The following is a 15,185-nucleotide window of genomic DNA, read 5'->3' as shown; positions in this document are numbered from 1 at the left end:
CATGCTTAAACCATAGCTTCAGTATTAAGATGTTGATGGAGGGGGACGTTGATAAGCTTATCTCTTGATGGTGATTAAATCTGGATGAAGTTGCTTTTAAAGAGGCCAGTGTTACCATAAGGAACCAGAAGTCATTAGGGTGCAGGACCATGTAATTACATTTTTTTTTTTTTAACTTAACTTAAAATGTTGTGAAAAACCGTATTTACCTTAATACAAATACATTCTGAAAGAATGATTTACAGTCAGCTGAAGAATCCTTAAGAAAGGAATTACAAATACGTCAAATAAAGAAGATCAAACATCATATCATGCAAGAACATGGAGAACACAATAGCAAAGCAAATTAGCAGCTATTTATCTTTAATTTGTGGCAGAGCATCTATAGGCTGTTAGAGAGCAGTAAGGTATAAATAGTTCCTGATATGAAAGCATGCTCTGCCATCCACACCCACCAGGTTGTGTTCTGTCCTGAAAAAGGCCCACAGCTTCGCCTCCACCTCCAGACTAACCATTCCGTACCGTCTTCGGGACTTTGGCCATTTTCCTGCACGGAATGACTAAACGTTTTACTTTAAAATTCCCTTTCAGCCTTTACCTTTTCCACTCTCGTTTCGAGCCTGCTTCGCAAAGCAACCGACTGTCCTCTCGTTCAGGCGGGACAGAGGAGCGCAGTCATCCTCCGGGGGGGCCCCTCCAACCCTCCTCCCGGGGGTTTCGGTTTATCTCCGAGCCTCAGCCTCCGCCCCCGCCTGTGGTGGCGGCTTCCTGTCGGCCTCACCCCAGGGGGTGGGGGGGGGGGGGGGGCGGTCTTCCTCCGCTGAAGGCTCCTTCTCGCCAGGTTAGCCTCCGAGCCCGGACAACGGCCACTCTGCCACAAGCTCTGCCAGATTCCCCTCGCCCGTTACGCCACTCAGACCTTAAGGGGCCCCTGGCTTTTCTCAAAGCGAAAAGGAGTCGAACGCCGTCGGCGAACGGCGGGCCCCGACGCACACGTTTAATTTAAACGGCGGGGGCGGGCGATAAGACAAAGAGCGGGCGTTTGAGGATAAGAGGGGGAACAGGGAAGATAAGAATCTCTCGGCGGAGCGGGGAGCTGCGCTTTGTCGCTGACTTTTATCTCACTACTAACGAGCCGTTTCTTACAGATTTCACACTGCTGTTAATAAAGCAGCGGTTAATAGAGCCATGCTAAGACACTGCATTTCAGCACAGCGACGCACGGTCTCGTAGTCTCGTACAGACTCCAAGCGTGCGGGTACTGACCTTGCTGAACACCTTCACAAAGAGAAGGCGTAGTCATCGTGCAGCCGTCGTGAATGCAGCACAACAGACAAAATGTTAACAGCGGCACGAGTACCTGCTATGTTCGATGTTTCATTGTTTTTCATTGATTGATCTAAACTGCCATTTTCTTTGAATGAACAGCCGCAAATGCTTCTTTGATAAAGGGTCGCAATCCTCAATCTTTGTTTTCATTCATTCAAAATGCATGACAATTCATGGGAATTTCAATAATAAAGACACTTGCTGTCACTTGTTTGGATGTTTGAATGACTCGCATCACAAACTGGACATGATATTTGTGACTATAACTAGTGAATTAAAAACTAAATCAGCATTTGGGGAAGATACCCACATTGTGATTCCAGAGTATCCTCATCACACTGTTAAATACAGGTCTGTGTTCAGCCATTTTAACAATTAAATACTGACAGCAAAATTCAAATAAGCTTTATTGGCACGGTAAGTGTACGCTTACATTGCAAAAGCATACAGAGACATAACAAACGTAAGAGCAGCTGTGGGTACTACGTGCTCAAGGTTATTAGATTTCGTCTTGGAGAGGAAAACAGAGCCATAAAGGCTGAAATGAACTGGAAGCTGCACGCGACAAAACGGCGAACAAAAAAAAAACACACAAAAAGAAACAACACCGATTGGCCGAGAGCCTCAGATTGCCGATTGGCAGACAAGCCGAGACCACCGATTGGCAGGGTTGTATTTCTGCAAAGACACCTAGACAATCAATACGACGAGCCAACCAGAACTGTGGCTTCACGGTCGGCGTCGCCAGCAGACGGGAGAGAAATGAGCGTTGTGTTAAAGTTAGCGTCACGCCACAGAGGGCGCTCACGGTTAGCGCAGCGAGACGGAGAGACTAAGGAGCTACCCTGTGATGTGGTGATTAATGCGCTCCCACGGCACGGTCTTCGCTGAAGAATTCACTCACTTCTGAGTCCCGTGTGTCTGCGCCGCTCTCCTGCTCATTTACATACAGGTTTATCTGAAGCGCCCGCAGGTTTATCTGAAATGTGCGCAGGTCTACCTGACAGCGACGCTTATTTACCTGATAGACGTGCGCCCTTTGTCGCAGTTTAGATCACGACTGGCAGCTTTGCAGTTAGCGGGAGGGAGTGCTTTGTGTTACCATGCCAACAACCAGCAGAGGGGTATGGACAATAGAGGGACATTGTCAGTAGAGGAGTGTGGCCAATAGAGAGACATTGTGAGAAGAGGGGCGTGGTCAATAGAGGGACATTGTCATAGAGGGGGGTGGCCAATTGAGGGACATTATCAGTAGAGGGGTGTGGCCAATAGAGGGACATTGTCATAGAGGGGGGTGGCCAATTGAGCGACATTGACAGTAGAGGGGTGTGGCCAATTGAGCGACATTGACAGTAGAGGGGTGTGGCCAATAGAGGGACATTGTGAGCAGAGAGGTGTGGCTAATAGAGGGACATTGTCAGTATAGGGGTGTGTTCAGTAGATGGACATGACCCTCAGTGGAGTGTACTTTTTACACCAAGAGGGTTGCCAGTTCAGTCCCTGGGTAGGGGTTAGGGTTAGGGTTAGGGTTAGGGCACTCATCCCGAGATTCTCCAGTAAACAGGGAGGTTTATAAATACATAATGTGTCAAAACGTAAGCTGTGAACTTCAATAAAAAACATCTGACCAGCCGATAAATAATGTAAAAAAGGTATATATCAGAGGGAAGTGGAGATGCCTGTAGTTGCTTGTGAGTGATAAAAGCTGTTCAGAGATGAGCGCAGGCTCACGCGGAGCCTCCATTTATTACAGGGCTCAGAAAAACACCTCATAAATATCAAAAATGTTCCCTTTTAAAGGTTGCTCGCCTTCCCCTTCCGATTCTTATTTGCCTTTGAACATATTTCCGCTCTTTTTGGGGCATTCAATCATGCATAGTTTCTGCGTTTTTATCCTTGCCTTGCCCTTGCCTTCAGTGAAGGGATTAAGCTAAGCTCATTATTACTTCTGCATTGAGACAGGGCCGAGACATTCCGGAAATGTGAATTCCAGACGTGAAATGTCTCTGTGACCATCGGTAAAGGCAGCAAATTGCAAACTCTGAAAAGGCTCTGGATGGTCCCAAACCCAGCACAGAAGAAGAGCAATGTTCTCTGGGGGGGGGGTACAAAGTTTTTGCTTCCGGAAGTTTCCAGTGGCCCCTGCATGTCGACGGAATGGCCTTACTGTATGTTACATTTTAATACAACGAGGTCTCCGTTGCATTTAAATGAATATGCAACTCATTTGTTCAAGCATCTGTGAAACTTTGGATGACTAACCGACATTCGCGGATACGCATTTTCTTCCTTTAATCTCGTTACTCTGCAGTTCAAAGTGTTTCCTCGTTATTCTTTCCAGGAAGTGTCCTCAAATCCTCCGTCTCTAACTTTCTCTCCACTGCCCCGTCACCACAGCTGCCGTTGCAGAAAGGGGTTCAGTCTGAAAGCGAGGAGAGGTTTGGAGAAGGTGTGAAAATCAGGTAAGATAATGGTAAGATGTCAGCCTCGCTGAAATTGCACGGGTATTTGTGGAAGGTGGTGAGGGAGGGAAAGAGAAAGAAAAAAAGCAAGAAATGGTGGGGAAAAAAAAGAGAGAAAAGGTAGAACGAGGCTTAAAATGTCTTTTCTTTTTTGAGTGTTTCTTTTACCGGGGGTGGGGGTTCATACTTCACCTCTAAACTGCCACATTTGTGACTCAGCTCAGATGGCAAAAATACCGAGCGAGGGGGCGAGAGGAGACTCTCACGAGAAAATCTCATGGTGAATTTCTCCACTCCGGCGACAGTCTTAAATCCGTAAACTTTGTGTTCCAAGTCTGGGATCTTGCTGGAAATGAAGGAGGTCCCCAGTTGGGTTAATGTCCTCATAAGACAGGGAGGATTACAGGAGCCTCTCTTTCCAGTGCACTCTAACTGATTAGCTTTGCCTGGGGGACAAACCGGCCTCGTTATCAGGGCCGTAATCCTTCTGCACTTTCACTGAAAGACAAATTAAAACTTTGCACGAAAACTTTTTGCTGGCTGTTTTTTACATTGCTTCGGTGCAGACCTTAAAAATGTTTTAGGTGTGCGATTTTATACCCCGTGTCATCGTTGACAAAATGAGATCTTTCTCCATGTCAAACTGTGCATCAGCTGTGCCTGGGTGCTAAATCATGGAAAATACCCTACGTGGGCGGTATGCAATCTGAAAATGTTCGTCACACAGTGTGACAAATACAGGATGATGCAAAGATGAATAATCACATATTCACTTTTAAAATCATACAATTATCAATCAATCGATATTGTTAGTGGCTAGTGATTGCTATACAATGGGGCATATTGAGACCAGGAAGCTTGGCCAAGATGAAGCCCCCCCTTTCTGCCGAACCCCTCTGCCAGGTGCCCATTAACCAGTTAACCAGTGGGGGGCACTAGTGAAGGACATGATTTAGATCTCACCTAACTGCACCCTCCTTAACTGTGTGATGCTGCAGCTAAGCAAGCGTTTCCCTGATTTGATCTCAGATCACGGGGCCTATCCGCACGCTCCAACAGTACTCCATTTTGGGCTGAACATCCTGCTCCACCCTGGCTGAATGACAGGTACTGGAAAAAATGTCTTTCCTCACAAGCAGTCTTGTAATAAGACGCATCTTTTTTTCCTCTTATGTCACTTGTTTTAAGTTGCTGTTTGCTTGACAAGTGAAATGATCTTATTCCATTGGCAAATCTGCAAATTAGTCAAACGGTCTCACCACATTGGCAATATTTTAGTCTTATTTAGCAAAAAGGTAAAAGAAATATGATTTTAAGTATCAATATAAGTATTAAAATACTTGTTGAGATTGAATTATGTTTCGGTTTTCGCAGTGTGGGCAAAAACAAGGAGGGCAGGATGAAGAAGAGACCCCAGCAGGTCCGACAGCCTGGACCTCTTGACCAGATGGACGGGGCTCAGTTGTGATGGATTATAAAAAAGCCACTTTGAGGACAAAAAATGGATGCCTTTCCTAATGGACAATGAATGGCAGCAGTTATTTATTCTTTATCAGAGATAAACACAACGTCCTAACTTCCTTCTTATCGAATCAGTGCATTACTGACAGCTGGGCGGGGCTCATTGTACCAGCTGACCACAGATCCAGGAGACACAGGAGGTACCTTTTACCTGCTACCATTTCCATCTCAAACCCTGGCATTACTCCACGAGAAACCCGCTCGCTGTTCAACAGATTAATGTGCCGTCTCCCAGCCACCAGGCCTGGTATAATTTGCTGGAAGCATTAATATCGTCTCTTTTGTTTGCTTCTGGCTCACTGTAAGTTCATTTTTAATTCTACAGAAATGTGTGGATCTGGGCCCATTCTGAGAGGATTCAGTCTTACCCAGACATGGCATTCACACATCTCTCACCAGGCTGGCTGATAAATAGGGCTGGATATTGCTACTTCAAATATACATATATATTTTTGTCCCTACTGCAAAAAAGGGACTAATTTAATTGTCTTCAATTATATTTCTTCACCCATAAATTGTATTATTATTATTATTATTATTATTATTATGACAAATGCCAATGGTGGACATGTTTTTTTCAGCAGTGAAATATGGTGCAGTTCTTCTGCCTTAACTAAATTGAATCCATGAATCATTCCGTGTTTAATCAAGTTGGAAGTGTTTCCAGACTTGGATGACATTCACATTGCAAGTATTGCATTTTTTTATCACTGTCCACTTTAGAAAAGTGAAGCCAAACCTTTTACTTTGCGGACATTCAGACAGGACTGTGTGGGCTGACTGAATGCATTAGACCGTTTTATTCCAACGTGCAGATGGAGATGGAGGGCATAATTGGCTGAAAGTGAAGTCGTTTACTTATTTATTTTGTGTTGATTTATTTATACACGCTGCAAGAACCAAAAGTTGGCAGCAAAATGTGACAGATTTGGGTTCTGGTCTGGTCCGGATTTTGGTAGCCAGCTCTGTATAGAATACCCCTTTCCCACTGTAGAGCTGAACCAGGCTGGCTCCTTATACCCTTTTCCCACTGTAGAGCTGAACCAGGCTGGCTCATTATAGCCCTTTACCACTGTAGAACTGAACCAGGCTGGCTCATTATACCCCTTTCCACTGTAGAGCTGAACCAGGCTGGCTTATCACACCCCTTTACCACTATTGAGATTTCTCATAGGCTTTGCTTATTGTAGTCGTTTCCCACAGTGGGGAAAGATCTGCGTGGGCCGGCCTACATGTCCTCTATACAGAACAGAGCACAGTTGAAAGAGATATGGACACGGCCAGCAGATGTACAAACCACAGAAACAGGCAGTGGCAGCTCGTGGTACCACTCGCCTGTCAAGATGCCTTCTGCCAAAAAGACGGTCTTACAAAGCAGTCAAGTAATCGCTGGAAAGAACAGAAACTGCAGCCAGGGATTCTCATTCCGTTTCAAAAGAGTAGGAGGAATCCTGAGATGTATATTTATACTACATATCCCTCAGAGCCTGCAAGAGACCCAACAGTTTCCCTGGTCGGCTTTGTCACTGGTATGTTTTTATATATAAGGCCGTTCTCCCCGGCTATGTTTCTTTATGGCCCAGAAATGCGGCACTTACGGGTTATGGTCTCAGGCACTGCGCTTATGACCGTTCCTAAAACTCAGGCAGAGCTAGGAAAGAATGTAGACGTCTTCAGCACCCTCTGCACAAAACAGTCAGTGAGTATAAACATCAAGACCTAGTTACCCTCCAGGCAAGGCCAGCAGTGAATGCCGAATTTAAAGCTATTATAAAGTCTATGGAATCAGAGTCCGTCGATGACTGTGGCCATTTAAATCGATAATTTGCTTGCATTTCTCCTTTGCGCTTCTGTTGTACAGCACTTTCAGCTCGATTGTTGTCTCGATGTGTTTTATTGTTGCGTCTGAGACTATAAGTACCGCTGCTCTTCTTGGCTCAATCCCACTCGGGAAAGAGATATTAATCTCAATGGGATTACCCTGGTGAAAGAAAGGAGAATATATCATACATAAAATGGCGTGGGTGATCTTAAAATGTAAATGTCAGGAAAATGTTGGTGTTTCTTTACAAAGAGCGACCAGGGGTTGTGTGTTTCTTTACATTTAAAATGGCATTCTGGATCAGTCTTGAATTTCTCACTTCTCATTGAATTTCAAATATAATAGCACATCTCATAATGATGGTTAACCGGAAATCTTGAATTCTGGAAAATTCTGTATAACACTACGAACCAGAATAGGCTCATTTCTTATATTTAGACACATTTACCGACATGTACGGATTGCAATTTTCAAGTTAATTTGAAAAGTTTCAAGTTTTACGCAAGCAGATGGTTTCGCATTTTGACAAAGAATTTTAGCATATGTTCACTGCGTGCATATTGTAGAGTATACAGTATATGTGTTTAGACATTTATTTTGCAGTTGTTATTGGTTAATTAAATATTCTAAGACTAGAATCAGAGTGAACAAATCAGGATTTGGTATTCACCTAGATACGACTATGAACAAAACAAGAATATTTGCTAAAAAGTGTCAGCTTTATGTGTTTCCAAAGGTTCTTTGTTCTTTGTTCTTTACTTTGCAGCGAAATGTCACCAAAAACCAAGCTTTCAGGAATAGGTAAAACTTCTTATACAAAGCATAGATCAAAACTGAAAAGAAACTGCTGTACTGGCGAACAGAAATCCTTTCTTCTCTTGAAGGTTTCTCACAAACCTCATTCACTGCTTTGCCCTATTTTTAGGAGGAGGTTGGAAGGCTTTTAAAAGTCAGAGCAAAGAGATCAAAGTGGTCCATAATCAATACGGCACTTTGGGATCCGTCAGCTGCAAACTTAGGGAGAAAACAGCTGAGCTGCAAGAGCAGCAAGAGAAAATGTCAATGGCCCAGTCTGTCAAAACATCCTGGCCTTCAATCACCAAGTCTGCTCCCCAAGCTGAAAAACTTCAGTCTTCAGACAGTCTGGACCCCAAGCTTAAAAACTTCAGCCTTCAGCCTTCGAGCCTGAACACCCCGGGCTCCAACCAGCAAGCCTGAAGGCAGCCTGAACACCCCGGACTGCAGTTAGCGAGGTTGAACACTGAACCTCAACACCCCGGACTACTGCCTGCCCAAACTAAAATCCTGCAGCCAAAGATGGACGTAGGCAGATGGAGAGATCTCTAACCAGGACGAAATAAATAAATTCAATATGGAGGGCAGATGAATTATAAGAGCCAACAAATTTTGCATTTAGAACTATGTGGAGAGGCGCTAAAGCCAGGAAATCCGCTGCGGGGAGCGATGGAGAGAGACTTCAGCCGCATAATCCACACCCACAGTAGGGGGTTGAGGAAGCAGATCCAAGTCCCGGGTAATTAATCAAAACCCATTTCATTTTTTCCCTTCCTTTTTCACAGGGTAGATGAGTAAGTTCATTGGACTCAGCTCATTTAATCTCAGATCCCTTTGGGAGGGGAGTGGGCGTGGCTTGTTTTAACACAGTATGGGGGCGGGGCCAGAGGAGAGCCAACCACTGGAGGACAAAAGAGTAAGCCCGCCCTCGGCCCTGGATAACCGGGCAGAACAAACTTCTGCCTCGGCAATCGGCAAGCACCCAGCCAATAGTCCAGTGCAGAATCCGGTGCCTCCCAAACTGGAGAGAATAAACTTGTGTAAAGACTACATTAAATAAATGCGACTGCTTTAAGTAACACTGATGTGTTAAATTCACTGTAGCCATGTGTTGTGTTCTGTCATATTGTATGAATTATAATACCTGTATACCTACATAGATAATGTATAGTATCGTAATGGATTATGATTTTGTAATTTTATGCTGCTATTTGACCCTTGGCTAGGTTTTTAATCTCAATGTGACTTCCTTGTCAAATAAAGGTTGAAAAAAAACAAAAAAAAAACACTAATATCAATAACATAGTCTAAATGAGATGTGTTGCCCTGAAGCAAGTAGTACCTACACTCCCGGAAAAAATGGTTCCTAAAGAAACCCTGTGATTCCATAGAAGGACCCTATATCTAGTTTGAGGGTTCTTTCTCAGGCTAAATGGTTATTTGTCTTGGAGCATTCACACGATCACCCCTATGATAGAGGGTTCCATAAAGCACTAAAAAGGGTTCCTCTATGAAGACAAAGAACACTTTTTTCTCAGTGTACTCTAAGCTGAGTTTCGACAGAACCAAACTCCATCCAGCTATGAATTCTTTTTCATGTTAAGAGTAAGGAAGAGGCCCATAAGACAAACCACCTGGCCCTGCCCACCCTGCACAGTGTGATTGTGTTAAGGCCAGTCCATAGACCAGCGACACAACAACCAACAACCTGCAAGGGATGTCGCTAGTTGGAGCGACATTTTTGTTTATACTTTGGCCGACTGGAGTGCATATATATATATTTGCTAAGGTGAATGACCACAATCTACGTCGGGCGAGAATAGAACTTTCACAAACTTTCAGAAAATTCAGTCGAGTCGTTGTGTTTGAGCTGACGGGTCATGCATTGCACTCACAGGTGGTTGTGTTTGAGCTGACGGGTCATGAGGTGCTCTCACAGGTGGTTGTGTTTGAGCTGACGGGTCATGAGGTATTCTCACAGGTGGTTGTGTTTGAGCTGACGGGTCATGCATTGCACTCACAGGTGGTTGTGTTTGAGCTGACGGGTCATGAGGTGCTCTCACAGGTGGTTGTGTTTGAGCTGACGGGTCATGCATTGCACTCACAGGTGGTTGTGTTTGAGCTGACGGGTCGTGCATTGCACTCACAGGTGGTTGTGTTTGAGCTGACGGGTCATGAGGTGCTCTCACAGGTGGTTGTGTTTGAGCTGACGGGTCATGCATTGCACTCACAAGTGGTTGTGTTTGAGCTGACGGGGCATGAGGTGTTCTCACAGGTGGTTGTGTTTGAGCTGACGGGTCATACGGTGTTCTCACAGGTGGTTGTGTTTGAGCTGACGGGTCGTGCATTGCACTCACAGGTGGTTGTGTTTGAGCTGACGGGTCATGAGGTATTCTCACAGGTGGTTGTTTTTGAGCTGACGGGTCATGCGGTGTACTCACAGGTGGCAGGTTTGTTGCAGTTGTGCCCATGTCTGAAGTACTGCGGGTTCTCCACCACGGGGATGCGGGTCATGCCGATGACCACGGCGTCCGGGCCGGCGTCCAGCGAGCACGGGCTGATGATGCCGTGATTGACGTGGTGCAGCGGGCTGGCCGAGTCCTCCTCACCACTTATCACAGCTACGGGACCTGAGAGAGAGAGAGGGGATACACTGTAGATTGTAGTACTATAAATGAGTCTAGATTCGGCACTATAATATATTGCCACTTGCCACAATATAGGCATAGTGAGTAACAATGACAGCAAAAAGCAAAATAAAGAAAGATCATTCACAGCTCTATTACCAACTGTATGTGTCGTAGATCGTCTGTATGTTTATTGTAGTTCAATTTGTTATTGCCTATTTGTTCATTCTGTTTAGTCAGGGTATGCGTTGGCAATGTAAGTATACCCTTATCATGCCAACAAAGCTTATTTGAATTGAACTCAATTGAGAGGGGGAGTAAAGGAGGGAGAGAGAGTGAAAGACAGAAAGAGGGGAGAGAGAGACAGAGGGAGAGTAAAGGAGGGAGAGGGCACAAAAGAAAGGGAGAGGGAGAGAGAGATGGATGGGGAGAGATTGGGAAGAAAAGGGGGAAGACTGGAAGAGAGATTACGAGATCAAGACAGGGGAGAAAGGGGTAAAAGAGGGGGTGAGAAAAGATGGAGATAGAGAAGAAAAGGGGAAAAGAGGAAGAGAGATTGAGTGAGGGAGGGACAGAGATAGAGAAGGGTAAGAGCTGGAGAGAAAGAGAAGAAGAGAGAAACAATCATGAGGCTTTGAGTAAAAGATTTCACCAGACAAAGGGGTGCCATTACCCCAGTGACATTGCTCCAATTTAATCTGAACAGAATGCAGGGTAAACACACGAGCACGGGCATTCATTATTTATTAGACATTCATCTGAAAGCAATAAATTGCCTCTCGAGCAGACAGACCCATCTGTTAGCATAAGAATTATCTCCGGGCAGGCCGGAGCGCCGCATCCCGCTAACTTCAACAAACCGCCGCCGTCGCCTAAATACGAGCCTGACCGCAACCCGCCGGTCTGACCTTGGGTTTCAACCGTGCAGAAACCGTCCGCTCAGAGCCCGCTGAAGGCAAATTAGTTCCCGAGTCCAAAGCGGGGCGAGACTGCAAGGTCTTTTAACAAACACCCGCCCGTTCTTTTTTCATTAAAGCGCGGTGCTTCTCGTAGCCTCGGACGTCTGCGGTCCCAAGGGCCAGGGGGAGCTTTTCAATGGCGGTTAATTGACTCCGTTCCGAGTGGCGATTCGAGTTCCCGTCCGAATCAAAGGCTGTAATGAAGTCACTGGGAATTATGAGTCTCCGCTGGACTTCTGCGGCGTCACCCCCGATGACCCCCTTCCTCTAACGAGGATGGCATGGGTCTGCTTACACGTACATAGCACACAACCACCCCCCCCACCCCACCCCCGTTCAGTGGATCAGTCAGAACGAAATGATGATGTAATTTCCTGTGCTTTTCTTTTGCAGGCCAGAAAGCAGTAGAGCTGAAAGCTATAGTGCAACAAATGTAAACGGAAATAAGTTAAATATTCATAAAGTACATCCGGTATACATTAATTATGGATACAAATTAAAAGTTTGCCACTTTTGTGGTCATTGTAAATATTTAATTTGATATTTCTTTTAATTAAACCTATAATGGGTTTATAAAGCTTTTATAAGGGTGTTATAATGCTGATGTAATGTTCTTATATAATGGCATTTCTGGGACTGTGATGTGCACAGCCTCAAAGACTGTGAAGACTGTGATTGTGCTTTTATAAGCTTTGCTACCTTGCTTTCACAAGGCCTCATTTTCACATGAGACACCATGCAATTTAGGCCAGCGGTTGGCAAAGATGTGCCTGTGAGCCTTTGCATACGTGCAAAAGGGGTCTGTTGCCCACATAAAAAGCACTAAATATGATTCTTTCACTTAACTCTTGAAGCAATGACTTGAACAGTGACTTAAAAAAATACTCCAAAAAAATGTACTCTTCTAGGGTTAAACTGAAATTCTATCAAATATCTATAAATGTATTGATTTCTACCTGTAAGGAACATGACTGCAGTGTGTTTAATTAATTAAATTAAACATCTTATATAGACAATTATTATACACTAATACAGTGTATATAGCGGCTCTACCGATTGCAATTCGGTTATTTGACACATGACTCACACAAAGGAATAGAAACTTTTGATTGAAAACGAAACATGATACTACGCTGGCGGGTACAAATGTACACAGACGTGATTGAAGGCCTGTTCAAATAATTGAAAGATTGGGCAGCGGATTAACAAAAAGATGAACAGACATCAAAAAGACAAACATGATCAACAGGAATTGTGTGAAAAGATAACGGCGCAGCAACACAACCGCCAAAATTTACTCAGAGGGAGCATTCTGCCTCCACCACCAATATTCAAACTTTCCATTGGGGAAACAGTAATCAGACAAACTCAACTTGCCTCAAAGCACAACTTTTATATAATGATGGGAACAGGCCACTCAGCCCAACAATGCTCACCATTTCCCTACACTCTCCATAAAGAAACCATTTTTCCTTCTTTACGGAGCCCTCTATCACAGCTGTGAAGTGTGAAAGCTCCCAGACAAAGAACCATTACTAGGCAGAGTTCTTCTGTGGAATCACGGGGAACTGTTTATACCACTAAAGGGTACCTAGTGCTCACTGGCACAAACAAAATAGTGTCCACTACCCAGCACCCTATGAATCCTGGTCTTGAAAACCCCCAGTTTCAGCCTGGGCGTGGGCAATGAGGGCCGTATCTGTCTTCTGCTTTTCATGCCAACCGCTAGCCTTAATTACTTAATTGGCATTTGATTTGACAGTTATGCCATCTGATATTTTAGCTACATTACTCGATGAGCACTTTAATGACAGTCAGACACTGTTCTTCTACCCCTGTATGAGACGGTTTTACTGATTTAATCGCAGTGAACTAGTGTTGGTGTATACGGCCAATTAGCTTATTTAGCCAGATTAATTGGTGGAAACACAAACCTGCAAACACACCAGCCCTCCAGGACTGGAATTGGCCACCCTGCTCTACTACATGACCTGGCAAGCTATTCCACATAGTTTCTACTCTCTGTGTGAATACTTCCTGATAAGGTGCAGAATTTAGCTTTAGCTCATTTCCAATTATGCCCCCTCATTCTACTGACAGAACTCAACTAGAGGAATTGCTCATAGTTCACTTTGTTAATCCGTTTTATTAGTTGAAATGCCTCAATCTAATTACCCCCAAGTCATCTTTACTCAGCTTGAAGAGTTTCCTCATCACTTGTATCTTTCATGCCAGGAACCAATTTAGTTTTCCTTTTCCAAAGCCTCTATATCTTTGTTGTACTATGGTCCCCTGAACTCCACACAGTACTCAAAGCAGAGTTAGACAAAGGTATTATACAACAGAAGTACAACTTCCTTGGATTTATATTCAATGTTTTTAGCTATGCAACCAAGCATCCTGCTACTACAGCACAGTGACTAGAACCTGATAGGCTCTGGTCAACTATTACTCCAAAGTCTTTTTCAAATTGAGCACATGGCTAAAAATGAGCCCACTACTAAAAGCTCCAAGAACAGACAACACAGCACAGTGCACTCAGAGTATGAAACTATGACCCCCTCCGTCCCGCTATCCAGCCAAGTGTGGCATCAGAATTGGATCCACCTCTTTAAGACACACCACAGAGTTCACATTTCAGCCGATTTGTGCGTTCAGCCGCATCCTCGCATGGAAATCCGCTTGTCAATCAATAACGTCACTTCTGCAGCAACGGGCGGCTCCATTACATAACATTAAATTTCATACACGTCGCGTTTCGGGTTCTTGGCAGATGCTCCGCTCCTGAGTGATATAAACAGCTCCCGTTATTGGCATGCGATCCACTCATACAGCAGGGAAATTTACTGAAGTGATTCAGGTCAAGTGCCTTCCTCAACGGTACAACCTGGGACTCAAAACTACAGCCTTGGAGATACAAGGCCCGTTCCTTAAACATGCTGCACATCTTCACATCTTTCCCTTTCCTAGCTGCTCGTACACTCATAAGATTGACAGGTCTCTAGCACCTTCTCAACACATGGATGGACCTCTTTTAATAGTCAGCTATTTGTTGTTTGATGCATTTCATAGGACAAGCTGATGTCAAGGCATATGTTTTTCAAAAGAAGAGACAACAGGCCTATATGGGGTCCACAATATTGTTGGGGAAGGAAATATAGATGGCGCCACATGGCCCTGGATTTCATGGGTAACTTAAGTACGCTAACCCACTTTAATCAACATCGAGATTGAACTGGAGCCTAAACCTGAGTGCTTTTCAAGCCACATCGGTCATTTGCTTTTTTTGCGCAATCCCTTGCTCGCCATTAAAAGGTCCATTGCGACTGACAGAGAAAACTGACAGATAGTAGCTAGCGTTCGGTAATCGGTGGCCTAATGACGTGTTCTTTGCGGCCGCCTCTCCCATGGAATGGAACGAGCTTCTGCCCCCAGGGGAAATTACGGTGTGGGCAGCGACTGTAGAACCAGAGGCCTATTACTGTACCTTCCACACCGACACTGCACCGCTGCGTGAGCTGCTAATTAAATGACCGCTCTGTTAAGCACCGGGTGCGATTCCCAGGTGGAGCTCTTGCTTTCGTACCCCTGAGTGCGGTACTTCACCCAAATAGCTTGAGGAAACGTGTCGGCTGTAGGGAACGGACGGTGTGGGGGAAATCTGGACTCT

General features: G+C 44.7%; 1 protein-coding gene across 1 annotated transcript in view; it reads right to left on the bottom strand.

The window, feature by feature from the left end:
* LOC133111384 (NT-3 growth factor receptor-like) overlaps positions 1 to 15,185 on the bottom strand; it is a 226,899-nt gene that overhangs the window by 41,297 nt on the left and 170,417 nt on the right. The window contains exon 13 of the mRNA XM_061221694.1: positions 10,371 to 10,559. Coding sequence (XP_061077678.1) covers positions 10,371 to 10,559 — 189 coding nt within the window. The remainder of the gene's footprint in view (positions 1 to 10,370; positions 10,560 to 15,185) is intronic.

Source organism: Conger conger, chromosome 15, assembly GCF_963514075.1.
Source record: "Conger conger chromosome 15, fConCon1.1, whole genome shotgun sequence".
Taxonomy (NCBI): Eukaryota; Metazoa; Chordata; class Actinopteri; order Anguilliformes; family Congridae; genus Conger; species Conger conger.
Note: the sequence above shows the minus strand (reverse complement) of the source record. Positions and strands in the feature narration are given on the sequence as shown.